Below are 15,030 nucleotides of genomic sequence, written 5' to 3' on the forward strand. Positions count from 1 at the left end.
GCCTGCTGCACAAACCCCAGCTTCCAGAACGCCCGCTGTGCCTCCACGCGACTGAGACAAGGAACTTCAGCTCTCGGGAACCTCAGTTTCCTCATCTGTAACGAGGCATCACAGCCGCCCCGCTGGGGTGTGGTGAAGAAGAGGGGCTAACTAGGGGGCCGGTGCATAAACCGTGTGCAGTCCTTTGTAAGCCTTCACCCGCATGCCGGCGTCCTTCTAGGAGAAGCATCTAGAGCCGCCCGGTAAATGGGTCAGTCCGTGCCAGCACACGTTAGCTGCGGGCGTTCCTAAGTGCCTGGTGCTGTGCTCAGCGGACTCCTCCTGACAACTACGGGACAGTGGTTGTCCCTGGTCCACTCAGCAATGAGGAAGCTGGGGCTCAGAGAGGTGAAGTCATTTGCCTGAAGTCACACAGCTGGGCCCTGGAGGAACTGGCATTCAAGCCCAGGATTGTTTTCCTCTCTCAGCCCTGGACTCTTAATCCCTGTGCCGGCTCCCCCCCACCCCACTCCCCTGCCTGCTGGCCACCTCCCTCCCTTACCTGTGGTACCATGCCTGGGGGGAAGCCCCCAGTCCTGGAGAGCTGAGTGTGAGCAGGCAGGGCGGCTGCTCCAGGGACGGGGCGGGGACAGGGCGGGCAAACCGGTCGGGCGGCTGGCACCGGCAGGGCCTCTCTCCAGTGGGGCCTGTGCCCGTGAGGCTGGCGCAGCAGCTCGGCAGGGCCGGCGGGGAGCTGGGGCTGAGAGGCTGCCATCAGGTAGGTCTGGGGGACCCCAGGCGAGGGGTGGGTGGGCAGGGGGCCCCAACCCTCACTGAGCCCCAACTCCCCACCTTTCCTCTTCCCCTTGGCGTCACTTGCCTCCCCCCACCGGCATCCTTCTCTCGCTTCTGCTTTCGACTCTTCACAGTTTCAGCCCGTGCGCCCTGTCTCACCCTGTGTCTGCTAAGGCTCTTCCCCATGTGTCCCATCCTGACTGAATGTGTCTCCCAGAATTCCCCTCCCCGCTCCCGCCCCGGTTCAGGCTCTAGATGCACCAGCCCCGAAGAAATCTCAGTCACTCCATGGCAATGGTGGCGGCTCGGGGGCTCCCAGCTCTCCCCGCACTGGTTACGCGTCCTGTCCTGTGGCGCCAGCCCACGCTTCCCACAGCACATCCCCCAATACCTAGTGGTCCCCTAAGTTTACTCCACCACCCCTGGGCTCCCTGTGTTTCCCCACATCTGCTTGGCACCTCCATTGTCCAGGCCTCTTGGAAACTCCCAGGGGCTCTCAAACACCCAATCACCAACCTGGGAAATCTCACACGCCCCGAATTAGCCCCAGCACCTCCATAACCCTTCTCCGTTCTCCCCCATCTAGCTGTGCTGGGGGTCCTGGCCATTTACTTTTACTCTGAAGAGCACCGCCACCCCACCTGGTGACCCAGGACCCCAACATCAGGGACGGGGTCTCTCACCTGTCCCAGGTCACATCCCGGGGGTGGGCTCTATCCGGCCGGCACCCAAGGGTGCAGGGCACTGAGTCCACCCTCGCCCTCCCCTGGAGCAGGTCCCCGCCGCCGCCACCATGCACAAACACTACACCGTCCGCTTCGCCAAGGGCACCCTGCCCCTTCGGACCCCCACTGAGGGCTACTTCTTGGACCCAGAGTTGGGGCAGCAAAAAGGTAGGGTTTCAGTCCTGGCAGGGAGCGTGGCCTGTGAGTAGGGGGCTGCGAGCAGAAGGGGAACCTCAGGCCCCAGGCGAGAGGAGCTCCTGGCACTCCCCACATAAAGGTGTCATGGTGCGGGGCGTGCAGGCCCCAGGGAGCCCGCACCTGTGAACCCAGATGGGAATGTCAGCAGGGGGCCCACCCAGCCTAGCCTCCCCACTGCCGCATGGGTAAGATGCCCCTACCCCAAATCGCCAGGCCTGTAAGGACTTTACCCCAACCTGGGGGGAGCGGTGTGGAGAGAGAGCAAGCGCCCCCCACCGCTGAGTGTGTATGAGTAGGGGGACAGTTTCCAGGGGGTGGTGACCACAGGTGCTCCTGCTGGGAGGGTGAGGGGTGCGGACAGTTACCTCCCATGGGGCCAGTTCAGCCTCTTGAGGTCCGCGCCTCCCAGGGAAGCCCCTCCTTCCCACCAACCTTGCCCAATTCGGAGTACGAAGCCCACCCCTTTCAGTCCCCGCCCTATCCCCTGTCCACGGCCACCTCCCATCACCCAAGCCTTCTCTGGACCTACCAGGCCAGTTTGCGATGGGTTCCATTCTGCCCACCCAAACCGGAGGGACACCCCCCCCCCAAGGACTCCAAGGCATTGTCCCCACTCCAGCCCCTCACCTGGCTAAACCCAGGCCTCTGCCCCTCTCCTCTGCAGCCCCAACAGGAGAGCACAGAGACTGCCCCCCAACCCATATCTCCTCATTTTCTCTGATTTCTCTGGGGCCTCCGTGGAGGGACCAGCCCCAGCCTCCCCTTGAAGCCTCGGACCTGGTTCCTGCCAGTACCCCCCAGGGGTCAGGGACCCAGGCCCAGTCACCCCCACTTCCTTCCTTCCAGGATGCCGTCACCAGTGGTGCCATGACCCAGCGGCCCTTCGCGCCCACGGGCCCTGTCGGCTGCCTCCACAGGTGTGCTGGCAGCTGGCCTACCACAGCCACCGGGGGGGTGTCAGCGGCTGCCGTCAGGGCCCCCAGCCCCCCGGCCTGCAGCAGCAGCGGCAGCCCCAGCCCCCGCCTCCCAGCCCCCTGCGGCAGCGGCTCTGCTCCGGTCCAGGGGCCCGGAAGGGGCCACCTGCAACCGCTGTGGCCTCCAGGCAGCCGGCCAACGCCCCCCAGCCGCCCCCCAAGCCCACCATCTCGTCCCCCGCGGCACCTGCCATGGCCAGCAACGGCCCAGCCCCACGCTCTGCAGCTGGCACCCTCCTGGAGCCCAGCAGGCCCCCTGCCGCCCGCCCCCTGCCTGCCCCAGCGGCCTGTGGCCCCTTCACCTACAGCTCTGGTGCTCACCCAGCCTTCCCCTGGGCTCTGTCCCTGCTGCCTCTCCCGGCCCGGGCCTCTGGCCCCCCAGCCTGCCCTCCTTGCTCTGCTCCCTGTCTGGGAGGGTGCTTGCCCTTGACCCTGGGCCCTCTGGGCAGCCGCCTCTGCTTGACCTGTTGCTTTACCTGTCCAAAGCTGCCAGGACAGGTGCGTCCCTGGTGCTTCGTCCTGGCCTAGAGGGTGGGTCCGGGCCCAGGCTGTTTCCCTCTGCTTGACAGCCTGACTCTGCTCTCTCTATCCCCGGTTCGCCCTGCCCTGAACCCCCAGTCCAGGGGACCAGAGAGGACTTGGGGCAGGGCGGGTGACAACAGCAAGCTTGCTGGCCAGGTCAGGGATGGGGGAGAGGGGCAGCAGTGGGGGAGTGGCCTAGGGGCTGGAAAGAACGATGTGGCAAGGGGGAGGGGTCCCTTCACTCACTCACTCACTCATTCATTCATCCATCTGTCCTGTGACTAGGTATTGGATGTGTGCGGGGGGGGGGGGGGGGCGGTGCTGGGGGCTGCAGGGAGCAGGGCAGCACCTGCTGTCTCCACAGAGTGCTGCGGGGAGGTGGGTGCAGGAAGCCAGAATTTTAGTGTGTCACCCACTGATAACTACACTGGGGGCAAACAGCAGCAGAGGTAAGAGCATGACAAGGGTTTGCACATTACATCAGGTCACCAATCAGGCAAGCTGCCATTAGGGCAACATTTGAGCAAAGCCGCGGCAGGATGGGCCTGCTCCTGGGACCGGGACCGTGACAAGGTCCGCGAGTGGGGAGGGCCACATGGGGCCGTACCCCGGGGACCCTTGTAAGGGCTGGGGCTTTGGCCCCTGGGGCAGGTGGGAGCCATGAGGAATGTGAGCTGGCATGGGATCTAACAGGAGCATGGAGTTTTGGAGGGGGGGGGTGCTAGTAGCGGGGCGTGGGGCCAGACAGCCGGTTTCCAGGTCTGCCTTGAATGTAGAGCAACCGTTGAACAGGGACTCGGGCTCTAGGTCAGGCGGCCCCTCGTTCCCGCAGGCTCTGGGCCCTGCTGCCCATTTCAGACGCAGAAGCAGAGCCCCCAGCGAGGTGAGGTCACCCAGCCACCAGGAAGAGCAGGGTCAGAGCTGCCCAGGGGCCACCCCCACTTTGCCGATCTTGCTGGGTCGTCCTGCTGCCCTCCGTGCCTCCAGGCCAGGCCCTGACCCTCCAGGAGGGAGGGATCCCACAGCCTCCCAGGCCCCTGGGGAAGTTGGGTGTATTATCCCCAACACGAACCAGGAGGTTGGCCCAGGGCTGCCCAGAGCTGAACCCTTCCTTTTTGGTGCCCCAATTCCATTCAAAGATGTAGCACTTGGTGGGGGGGCCCCGGGGAGGGAGCAGGATGTCCTCAGCCGAGTGGACACTGATGCTTGGTGCGTGGCACAAGGACTTCAACTTGAATCTGCTCCCTAAACAGTCATTCCAGACCGTGGCACTGACCGAGGGCCCACCCCAGGCCTGACCCTTCGGCATCCATGCTGCCTGGTGTCTCTGTACCTCCTCTTCATAGGGAGGGACTGAGGCTCTCAGGGCTCATGCAGAAAAGGGGGCATAGCCAGGCCCAAGAGGCAGGTCTGGGTCTGCCTGGGCTCGGGGCGGATGAGAGGCAGTCGGCATGGGGTTCTAGAGAGGGAGTGAGGTCAGGGCCAAGGGATGGACAGGAAGCAGAGAGGAGCCAGGATTGTCCGCTCTGGAGTCAGGCTAGCAACGCAGGCAGGAACTGACACGAGAAACTTCTGGGGCGTGCCAAGAGGCACTTTAAGCATCTGAGGGCCTCAAGTCCCAAGAGAGGCCCGTGGGAATTTTCCGGGGGAACCACAGGCTGGAGGCTGAATCTAGTGACCTAGGGCCGGCCTGATCAGCCCAAATCCCTTGGGCCTCTGTGCTGGGGGTCGGTGGGCAGTCTAGCTTCCTAGCCTTGACCTGGTAGATCTGGGGTCAGCTCCTCCTGGGGTGCCCAGAGGGACACATCGGACCCCAGAGAAGGGGGTTGCATGGCTACTGCCCCAGAAACCTCCATCTGCAGGCCTGACCTGAGTCAGCTAGGGGAGTGGGGCAGAGGGATCCCGGCGGAGGGAGGGGCTGAGGGTGGGCTCTGTGGAGGGCAGGCGGGAGGCGGGTGGTGCTTGGCCAGCCTCGCTGACTCAGTTTCCCCCCTTCCCCATTTCCCCAACCTGGCCCTCAGATATCCTGACAGAGGACGATGTCTACTGCAGCTGTCTGGCCAAGACCCTCTGCCACGTGCCTGTCCCTGTGACAGTGGGTTTCTACGCCCCCTTTGGCTGCCGCCTGCACATGATGCTGGACAAGATCACTGGTGAGGCTCTGTGTGTGCTGGGGTTGGTGGGAGTAAGGGAAACGGAGGCCCTGGTTCCTGCCCAGCTTCAGGCTACCCCCAGTCCCGCTCACTCACGAGGCCAGCTGGGTCTCAGTCCAGATGCCTGTAAGTCAGTTTTAACCAGGTTCCTCCTGATGCCCACAGCCTCTGTCTCCATGTCCCTGCTCATTCCTTCTCTGGCCTGGGCAACAGTCCCATCCCCTCCCCTGCCAGGTCCATGCCAAGGAATCACCCAGACCCATCTCATTTCAGCACTGGCCCAGGGCCTAGTGCCCACAGGAGCCCCAACAGATAGAGGTTAACCCAACTCACGGGCCAAAACGTGGCCAGGGTCCAGAGCAGCTCGGACCTGGTTTAAGCTTTGCTTAGACCCCAGCCCCTACTGTAGCCAGAGCTTCCAAACAAGCCTCCATTTGCCCCTGTGTTGTCGCAGAGTGATAAATAGCGTCCCGGGACAAAACTCCCGGTTATAAGGCAAAAGCAAACAGCATTCTGGACCTCCTCCTCCAGTGCTAGGCATTTCCATTCATCTCCATTCATTCCATTCACTGACCTCAACAGCAGATGGACCCTGCCCCAGCCTCTCGTGATCAATTCTTCAGACATTCCCCCAGCCCTTCCTTGGTGCCCAGGGGACACAAGATGACCAAGAGCCCTGCCCTTCCTGGCCTCACAGGCCAGAGAGGAAGACAAACCTGGCCCCAGAGAGTGATGACCCAACAGTGGGTAGGGTTGGGGTGGGAGAGCCCAGGAGGCACCTGACCTAGCCTGGGGATCAGGGAGGGCTTCCTGAAGGAGGAGGAGCATTAAGCCAGGAAGATCAGACACAGGCTGTACTCTGCTGCCCACCCCGTGGCTTCCTCAGCACCACGCACGCATGCTTTCCTTCCTTTGAGGCTTCCTCCTCGCCCCTTCGGTCCTCTCTCTGCCGCCAGCACAGCTTTTGCCCACCTCGGACCTCGGGCCAGGCCCCCAGACCCGCCCCTTCCCCAGCCACGGGCGCTTTGGTGCGGGTCCGGCCCCGCGCCGCTCACGCCCGAGCACCCCCAACCCCCAGCCGCTCACTCCGTGCCGCGCGTCCTACCCCCCTTCCCTCCCCGCAGCGCTGATGCAGCAGGAGGCCGCCCAGCGCGAGGCCGAGGAGCTGCGGCGGGTGCAGTGGCAGCCGCGGCCCGTGCGCGGCTGGGGCTTCCCGCGGCTGCTCTGGTACCTGGTGTTCCTGCAGCCCGTCATCACCGAGCTGCACCTGCGCCGCAAGAACGTCAAGTTCCTCTTCATCCGATTCAGCGCCTGGCAGTACGCGGGCACGGACAAGCTGTGGGCCGGCCTGGTGACCACGCTGTGCGAGGGCATCCGCCACCACTATGGCGCGCTGCCCTTCAGCGTGTACTCGGTGCTGGGCAACAAGCCGGCCGCCACGCCGGGCTTCTGCCAGCGCGAGTGGCACTGCCGGCGCCGCGTGTGCCTGGCGCTGCTGGCGCTGCTGGCGGCACTCGGCCTCGGCGTGGGCCTGCTCTACCTGTCGGTGGGCGCCCGCGCCCCGGGCCACGGCGCCGCCGGCGGCAGCCTGCTGCGGGTGTTCGGCGGCGCGGCCACCACGCTGTCGGGCTCGGGGCTGCTCATGGCCGTGTACTCGGTGGGCAAGCACCTGTTCGTGAGCCAGCGCAAGAAGATCGAGCGGCTGGTGTCGCGCGAGAAGTTCGGCAGCCAGCTGGGCTTCATGTGCGAGGTGAAGAAGGAGGTGGAGCTGCTCACAGACTTCCTGTGCTTCCTGGAGATCTACCAGCGGCGTCGGCTGCGCGTCGTGCTAGAGGTCACCGGGCTGGACACGTGCTACCCGGAGCGCGTGGTGGGCGTGCTCAACGCCATCAACACGCTGCTGTCCGACAGCCACGCGCCCTTCATCTTCATCCTGGTGGTGGACCCCAGCATCCTGGCCGCGTGCCTCGAGAGCGCCGGCTCCATGAAGGGCACGGCGGACAACGGCTACCTCTTTCTCAACCGCACTGTCACGCTGCCCTTCTCCGTGCCCATCATGGGCCGCCGCACCAAGCTGCAGTTCCTGCACGACGCTGTGCAGAGCCGCGACGACCTGCTCTACCGCGAGATGACACGCAAGCTGCGGCCGGGCGGCGCGGTGGGCGGCGGGGGTGGCAGGGGCGGCCGCGATGAGGGCGCGCAGCTCCTGGCGGTGGAGACGCAGGCGGCCGCCGAGCGCGCGCAGAGCCGTATAGACGCCGAGGCTGCGCGCCGCATCCAGGAGGCGCTCTTCTGCCTGCACGACGAGCGCGACTGCCTCTATGAGTACGTGCCCGACAACGTGGTGTCCATGCGGCGCATTGTGAACACCGTACCCATCACCGTGCGCCTGCTGCAACAGCAGGACGGGGACTTCGCGGGCCCCACGCCGCGCCAGGCCGTGGCTTGGGTCGTGCTGGCCAACCAGTGGCCCTGTCGCCTCAGCTGGGTGTTGCAGTGCCTGGAGGACCGGCAGCAGGCTGGGGGCGCGCCCGAGGCTGGAGCGCGCCTCTGGAATGTGTTCTACGACAACAGCCGAGAGCTGCACTCCATGACCAAGGCGTTGCAGAACGTGCTGGACTTGGACGGTGACCCCGAGCTTTTTGAGCGCTTCCTGGGCGCCGACTTCCCTTTCACCGTGGCCGAGGCACAGACCCTGCTGCGCTGCACGGTGAACCTGGACCACTCCATCCGCCGCCGCATGGGCCTCATCCGGGCTGTCAGTGCGCTGAAGCCGCCCAGCCCACCCAAGTCCCCAGCCCACGACACCCCCCACGATGCCCGTGGAGCCAACCATGCCCCCGGAGCCAACCATGCCCCCGGGGCCCTCCGGTCAGGTCAGGGCTCTGGGCATGTCCCGGCACACGCTGGCGAAGCCCACCAGCCCCGGGACCAGGGGCATGGAGGCAAGCCAAGACCCGCGGCCTGAGAACCCTTAGAGCCCAGGTGGGCCTTGAAAAAGTACCCCAGGAGCAGCGGGAGGGAACCGCTCCTCCGTCTGCCCGGAGGAGGGGGCAAGGGGGTCCGCAGGGAGGCCAGTGGTGCCCACCCCCCAGGTGAACCTGTGAGCCACAGAGAGCTCTTTGCGGTTGCAGCGAACAGAGCCAGCATCAGAGAGCTAGAGCCAGAGGACCAGTGAAGAACCCCGGGTTCAAGTGCAATAAATGGAGATGTGAAAGCCCCCGTTGGCCTGTGTGTCCTGGGTTCCCTGGCCTGGCAGGGACTGGGAAGCAGCCCTACCCCACCCCACAAGGAGTTGGGCAGCCTCAGCAGGTGGCCTCATTGCTGGCCTCCCTGATGGCAGGAGGCGTTGCGGGGGTGGTGGGTGAGGCCACTGAAGTAGGGGAAGATGGATGTGCCGGGTTGACTCAGGCAATGGAGAGCGCCTAGGCCTCAGGGGATCTAGGTCCTTGTCCCCACGCCCTGGCCTGCCCCAGTGCAGGCAGGGCAGGAGCTGGCATTTCCGAGGGTGGTGTCCCGGTGACCTCAGCGGGTTGCTCCACTCGAGGGGTGGCTCCGGCCTGGTGTGATGAATTAATTAGGGCTCGCTGACAGCTCTGCTCCACGGGCCAGGGATGGCCTCCAAGCGGACCCAGGGTGGAGAGCTGACCTGTGACTTCCGCGGGGGTGGCCAGCTTAGCTGCATGGCCACGCCGGTGGGACAAACCTGCACCCACCTGGAGAGGTTCTCCAATGGCAGTGGGGGGCCTGCCCAAGAACAATGCCCTTCCGAGATACGTGATCCCCGTGACAGGTTGGTGTCTGCAGGCATCACATTGGGGCCGGTTAAGTCTCTTCCCTTTGGCCTCCCTTCAGTCCATCTGGCTGGGGCTTCCGTTTCTCACCACCTCCGGTCCAGGCCGACATAGACTAGCAGCAGGAGTAGGCAGGCGCTGACTAGCCAGCAGACGGCCATGGGCCAGGAGCATGGCTGTGGACCCCAGGCCCGGGGGAGGAGTGTGGAAATACCAACTCCCACGCAGCGGCACCGCGATCTTTACATCTAGCCCAGTCACAGAATGGACGCAGTGTCTTCACAAGCTCCAGGGCTGTCTGGGTGGCTGAAGGCAACGGGGAGACAATCCTTGGCTGAGGGGATGCCCCCTATTGTGACCCCGGACTGATCCAGGATCCAGCTGGACAACCTGGAGCACGGCGCAGTTGGTCCCACAACTTGGGAGGCTTAGCACAGAAATGTGTTCTCTCCGTTTCAAGGCTTCAAGGCTGAAAATGTGTCCGCAGGGCCATGTGCCCATGGAAACGTGGAGCATCTACGGCCTCTGGGGGCAAAAGCTGGGGCCTAGTCCCCCTAAGCCATGGTGGCTAATCTCCATCACACCCTGGGAGCCTAGGCCTGATGCTAGGAGATATCTGGGGGGTTGTTTCCCTCTGGAGAAACAGGACTAGGAACTGTTTGAGAGGGGAGATTCAGGGGCACAGACACAGCAAAAAAATTGGGGGGAGGGAGGACCCCAGGGCAGGGAACGTGGTGGGAAATGTGGCTTTTGCCTTCCCGGCCTCCCTGCTTTCCCCCGGCATGAGCGCCACAGATGGTCCTGGGAGCTGGCTGGTCCCTGCCCTCCCAGCTCCTCGTGCTCCACAGGTCCCACAGGGGGTGCTCCCCCACCCCCCAACCTTGCAGATCGGCACAAGCAGAGAGCAGGCGAGTGTGGTGAACCCAGCTCTGGTTTATTAGAAAAGGTGTGAACAGAGTTGCACCAACAGGAGTAGCCCCTCCCCCATCCCACCCACCTGTACCCCCCCCACGCCGCCCACCCCCCCACGGGTTGTAGTGCCTCTCAGGGCGCAGCTTCAAGGGGCCTGGACAGCAGGGTCTCTAGAACCCTGGCTGCTCCCCACCCCAGCTCCCTGATAGATTTATTGCACTTAAGAAAAAGAAAGCTCTGATCCTCTGCTCCCAGCTCCCCCCCACCCCACCCCCAGCCCTGGCCCTCACCCTGCCTGGGGCTGCTCTACCAATTTCCACCACCTCTGCTCACCGCCCCTCCCTTGTCATGCCTCCTGCCTGGCCCTGCACCCAGGGACACTGGGGGGCCATCCCACCACCACCCAGGACTCCTGCCCTCCACGGGGCAAGCCTGACCAAACAGGCCATCTGGAAAAGGCATCCAGCCTTGTGGCTGATGTCCTTGGAGAGAGCGCTCCTCCCATCCCCCCAGCCCAGAGCCTTCGAGTGCTGGACACAGAGATAGTGCTTAAGTCAGGGCAGGGACAGCAATCCCTGCGGCTCCTGCGCTCTGTGTAGTGTTGCTGTGGGGGGCAGGGGTCCCCAAAAAGGCCCCCCACACCCCTGGTGGCCCAGGCCTCAGGAACGCTGGGGGTGAAGGTGAGCAGATTCTCATGGCTCTGGCCTCAGCTCATCGAAGACTGACCGGAAAAAAGGAACTTGGGGAGAAGAGGGGGGAGGGCCTGTCAGAGCCAGGGGCTCTACTGCCAGCCCCCAGAACCCCTGCCCTCTGGCTCCAGTCCCCTGTCTCACCTAAAGTGTCACAGTGTCTCCTGCCCAGATTCCTGACTGGCTTCCAGAAGCAGCTCCTCGAGCTCCTTCTCATTCTTGGAGCAGCTCAGTTCTGTGATGGGAGAAGGGGCGACCAACCTCCAGTCAGGCAGGCGGGGATGGGGGGACCTCAGGACATCCCCACCAAAACTCTGCCCAAGTCTGACTCTCAGGGCAGCACAAGGCCTGGGTACCACTGAGACCGTCAGACTCCAGTCAGCACATCTTGCCTGTTCCGTCCCAGGGAGAACTCCCAGGGACCCAGGGGAAGCATGGTGGGGGCTGAAGATCAAGTTCTCCTCATTCCCACCCGTTCCCAGGGAACACTGAAGCCCACTGAGGGGCAGGTGCTTGCCTGGGGTCCCACAGCACCCAGGGCCCACTGTCACTCTGCCCTGGAGCCCCAACTCACCATGTTCCAGGCCACAGCTGCCTGCCTTGGCCTCAGGTCCCGGGGGTGGCTCTGGGGGCAGTGCAAGGGCAAACTCAGGCTTCAGGCCGTTGGGCAGCGGTGGCCCTGCCTGAGGCGGCTCCAGCTGTGACTGAGGCTCCAACACCCCTGGGTCCTGAGTGCCAACGGCCTCAGCCGGTGGCAGGGCAGGTGAGGTGGGCGGGGAGGATAAAGCAGGTGGGGAGGGAGGACAAGCAGGAGCAGCGGGGGGAAGAGGGACGGGGGGAACCGGGGGCTCTGCCCTCTCAGGAGGACTCTCCACCCGAGTCACCACAAACACTTTGTGGCCCCGGCCTGGGCTGGACACAGAAATACGCTGCTCGGTGGGGGAGGAGGGGCTGCCTGGGGGGCTCCTGTCCCCAGAGCCCAGGGAGTCCGAGGGGGGCACCAGGGCAGGGCAGGGGGCCTCAGCCCTCTCCCCATCCTCCCCCTCCCCGTCCTCCTCCTCGGAGTCCGAGTCTGAGTCTGAGTCCGGCCTGGCACCGGGGCCCGTGGCCCCGTTCTCCTGGGCTCTGGTGGCGGGCTCGTCCCCGGGCTCCTCGTCGGGCTGGGGCTCGGTGACGGTGATCTCAGGCATGGAGGCGGAGAGCTGTAGCCGCTGCTCCTTCTCCTCCTGCTCGCGCGCCAGCATGAAGTTCTGCTTGCAGCCGTTCTGGATCTCTGCGAGGAGCGCCTTCTGCGTCTCGATGAAGCTCTTCACCTGCAGGCGGAGTGGGCCTGGCTCGGGCTCTGGACAGCCCGTCCCTGTGCTGGAGCCTGTGTTCACCCCGGGCCGGCCTGCACCCCAGCTCCCCCTGACCCCAGAGGCTTCGGGGGAAGATCCCACTCAGCTCACCGCCTCCTTCTTGGGCTCACGGTCGAGGTCAAGGCGCAGCAGTGAGTGGTTCACCTTGAGGGCCAAGGACAGTGCCATGAGCCCGCCCGTCTTGATCTCGTTCTCCCGAAGGTCCAGTCTCAGGAGGCGGGGGCTCTCGGCGATGAACTCTGCCACGGCCACCGCGCCTGGGAGGGGGACCGCAGGGGCTGGCCACGGGCTAGCCGCCCACCAAGCCCACCTGCGCCGCTCCCCCCACCCGCCCCCACACCCTACCCTCGCACGTGAGCTTGGTGGAGGTCAGGCCAAGGCGCAGCACGCTGCGGTTGCTGATGAGGCCGTTCTTGAGGTTCCGCACGCCCTCGTTCCCGATGGGGTTGTGGCCCAGGTTCAGCGTCTCCAGGCTGTGTGTGTGCGGCTGGAGGGGGCGGCGCGTGAGAGTGAGGCAAGGCCCAGAAGGCCCATCAGGAAAGACACAAAGCCAAGCACTCCCTCTCGGGCAGTGCCACCCCGGACAGTCCTGCTTAAGGCCAGATGCTCATGGACTCGTCACCCCAGGGCCAGCTGCCCTGTCCACCACCCAGCCCAGGCCCGGCCAGCATCCCAAACGCTCAGGGCACACACCTCGCGTTGGTCATTCTTAACTTAGATGTGAGTCTTTGTAGCCTGTGAGCTTGCTTTAAATACCATGTATTTAGGTAAAAAGATGTAAAATGTACTGAAGGCTTCCAGAAAATTTAACTTTCTATGCAAAACATTTTCACCCTGGGTGCAACATGACACGAGGCCATGGTGCCAGGCGTGGGAAAACCAGGATAAAGTGAGAAAGGCTATTTCCCTTAGGACAGAGAGGCTGGGGAAGCTGAGGGAGGGCACCCAGTGCCATAAGGAGGCCTGCGAAGGGTCCCTGCGGTGTAGGGTGAGCACGAGGGAGGCAGAGGATTGCGCTCTCCCCCTCCCCGTCTGACTCACCAGCGTCACGCCCAGGAAGGCCATGCCAGTGTGCGTCAGCTGGTTGTTCCACAGCACCAGGGTCTCTAGCCCCTTCTTCTGCTCCTTGAGGCCCTCGCAGATGTAGGCCAGACCTGAAGAGGGCCCGTGGGCAAGTCCCCGCTGTGGTCCGAGCGCTTTTCCAGGGGACAGTGGTGTGGGAACCACTGCCACCCGAGGAGCATGCAGAACCTATCCCCACCACTCTGGCCCCAGCCACCTCCTGCCTCGGTCCAACACCCACGGCTCCCTGGGGCCCAGGCCCAGAACATCCCTCCATCTGCTTCACATCTCTGCTCGACTGTCAGCCTGCACGACACTCCCCAGCCAGCTCAGCTGCCACTGCTGCTTCTGTTCTCTCCGGAGCGCATCTCACAGATGGCATATTCTATTAATTTGTCTTGCAACGTCTCTCCCAAGGGCAGAGATCTCTGTCTCTACAGGCCCAGCATGTGCTAGGTGCTCAGTAAACGTGGGGTCTGGGCCTGGCCATCCTGGGGGAAGGGACTGGCCTGGATGCCCTAGGCTGTCTCTGAGCCCTCTCCTCACACTGAGGCCTGGAGAACGGCTCAACAGGGAGCCAGGAGGAAATGGAGTTCCTACCACCAGCTATTTCCTTTCCCTTCCCGTTTACCCTTTAACCCACCGTGGCTTCCCCCACCCCAAATATCAATTATCTAGGCTCTTTCCCACCTCAGGGCCTTTGTACTTGCTATTCACCCTGCCTGGATTCTTTTCCCAGGCATTTTTTTGTTTATTTATTTGTTTTCTTCCAAGATTGATTTATTGGAAAGAGAAAGAAAGTGGGGTGGAGCAGGGGAGAAGGAGAGAATCTTAAGCAGGTTCCATGCTTAGCACGGAGCCTGCCTGACGTGGGGAACCTGAGCCAAAACCAAGAGTCAGCAGCTTCAACTATGCCACCCAGATGCCCCTTCCCAGGCTTTTAAAAGGCCTGGTTTCATTCTCATCCTCCTCACTGTCACCCAGAGGTGACCTCCCTGCACCATCTTAGACAGCCTCTGCCTGACCCTCCATCCCAACAATCTTGTTTCCTTCAGCACATTCTTTCCAGAGGGTATTATTTTCATGATCTCTTCAACACCTCACTTCCTCCTGCAGATTCTCACCGGCCTCCTCTAGGACGCCCTCCCTGGGCTCCCACAGCCCAGCCCTGCCTAGTCGGAGCTGTCACTGCCTGGGAATGGTCTATCCTCCCTCCTGGACCGTGAGCCCCATGAGGGCAGGGCCGCAATCATCCTGGCCACCACTGTGTCTCCAGCACTGTGGGGCCCCCGGCTGGGCACAGTGGGTGCTCGGCGGCTGGAGTGGGGTGGGCGTGGGCAGGCCTCTCTCGCACCTGAGTCCAGCACGTGGTTGTTCCGGAGATCCAGGATCTGCAGGGAGGAGTTGAACTTGAGCAGGTTGCCCAGCTGGGCCGAGTCCTGCAGGCCGTTGAGCTTGTTGTCGGCCAGGTAGAGCTCCCGCAGATTGACGTTCATCTTCAGTGCCGTGGCTGGGGGGGTGCGGGAGGAGCGTGGTGACTGGCCGAGCCCCAGCCCCCGTGGGCCGCATGTCACTGCGCCACCTCCCTGGGTCCCGGAGCTCACCAAGCAGCATGAGGGGCCGCCCCGACAGGCTGGCGTTCTCCAGATGCAGCACTGCCAAGCTGCTGCGGATACGCAGGGCGCGGGCCACAAAGGGCGCGGAGTGGTCCAGCAGGGGCGTGTTTCGGGCGTCCAAGTACTGCAGGCAGCTCGTCTGCTGGGGCAGGTCAGGGCTGGGACAGGTTGGCCCAGCCCTCCTGGGCCCCAGGGGACCACCCCTAAGCCCCATCCCACATCCCACCGAGCAGGAGGGCAACTGTGTCTGTGA

The 15,030-nt window shown here is 63.8% G+C and overlaps 2 protein-coding genes across 8 annotated transcripts in view; one reads left to right on the forward strand and one right to left on the reverse strand.

The window, feature by feature from the left end:
• Positions 1-420: 420 nt before the first annotated feature.
• Positions 421-8,633, forward strand: NKPD1 (NTPase KAP family P-loop domain containing 1). Of its 6 annotated transcripts, none has more exons than XM_059152188.1 (4): positions 643-757; positions 1,550-1,667; positions 5,215-5,346; positions 6,471-8,629. In XM_059152188.1, exons 2-4 carry the CDS (start codon positions 1,568-1,570, stop codon positions 8,312-8,314), a joined length of 2,076 nt encoding a protein of 691 aa, XP_059008171.1. In that variant the 5' UTR covers positions 643-757; positions 1,550-1,567; the 3' UTR covers positions 8,315-8,629. The 6 variants fall into 6 exon arrangements, with proteins under 6 accessions (XP_059008175.1, XP_059008171.1, XP_059008173.1 ...); XM_059152190.1 differs by having other exon boundaries at positions 739-757; positions 1,550-2,614; positions 6,471-8,628; XM_059152193.1 differs by lacking the exon at positions 643-757 and adding an exon at positions 2,544-2,984 and having other exon boundaries at positions 767-1,667; positions 6,471-8,633.
• A 2,060-nt stretch (positions 8,634-10,693) lies between these two features.
• The window catches only part of PPP1R37 (protein phosphatase 1 regulatory subunit 37), a 39,327-nt gene continuing 34,990 nt past the window's right edge, over positions 10,694-15,030 (reverse strand). Inside the window, exons 6-13 of one of the 2 annotated variants that reach the window (XM_059152186.1) lie at positions 14,766-14,919; positions 14,516-14,671; positions 13,141-13,253; positions 12,445-12,586; positions 12,190-12,356; positions 11,316-12,054; positions 10,886-10,976; positions 10,694-10,791 (exon numbers count right to left, since the gene is read on the reverse strand). In XM_059152186.1, coding sequence (XP_059008169.1) covers positions 10,894-10,976; positions 11,316-12,054; positions 12,190-12,356; positions 12,445-12,586; positions 13,141-13,253; positions 14,516-14,671; positions 14,766-14,919 — 1,554 coding nt within the window. In that variant the 3' untranslated portion in view covers positions 10,694-10,791; positions 10,886-10,893. The remainder of the gene's footprint in view (positions 10,792-10,885; positions 10,977-11,315; positions 12,055-12,189; positions 12,357-12,444; positions 12,587-13,140; positions 13,254-14,515; positions 14,672-14,765; positions 14,920-15,030) is intronic. The other variant, XM_059152187.1, reaches the window with a different exon arrangement.

The sequence above is a fragment of the Mustela lutreola genome, chromosome 16 (genome assembly GCF_030435805.1).
Source record: "Mustela lutreola isolate mMusLut2 chromosome 16, mMusLut2.pri, whole genome shotgun sequence".
Taxonomy (NCBI): domain Eukaryota; kingdom Metazoa; phylum Chordata; class Mammalia; order Carnivora; family Mustelidae; genus Mustela; species Mustela lutreola.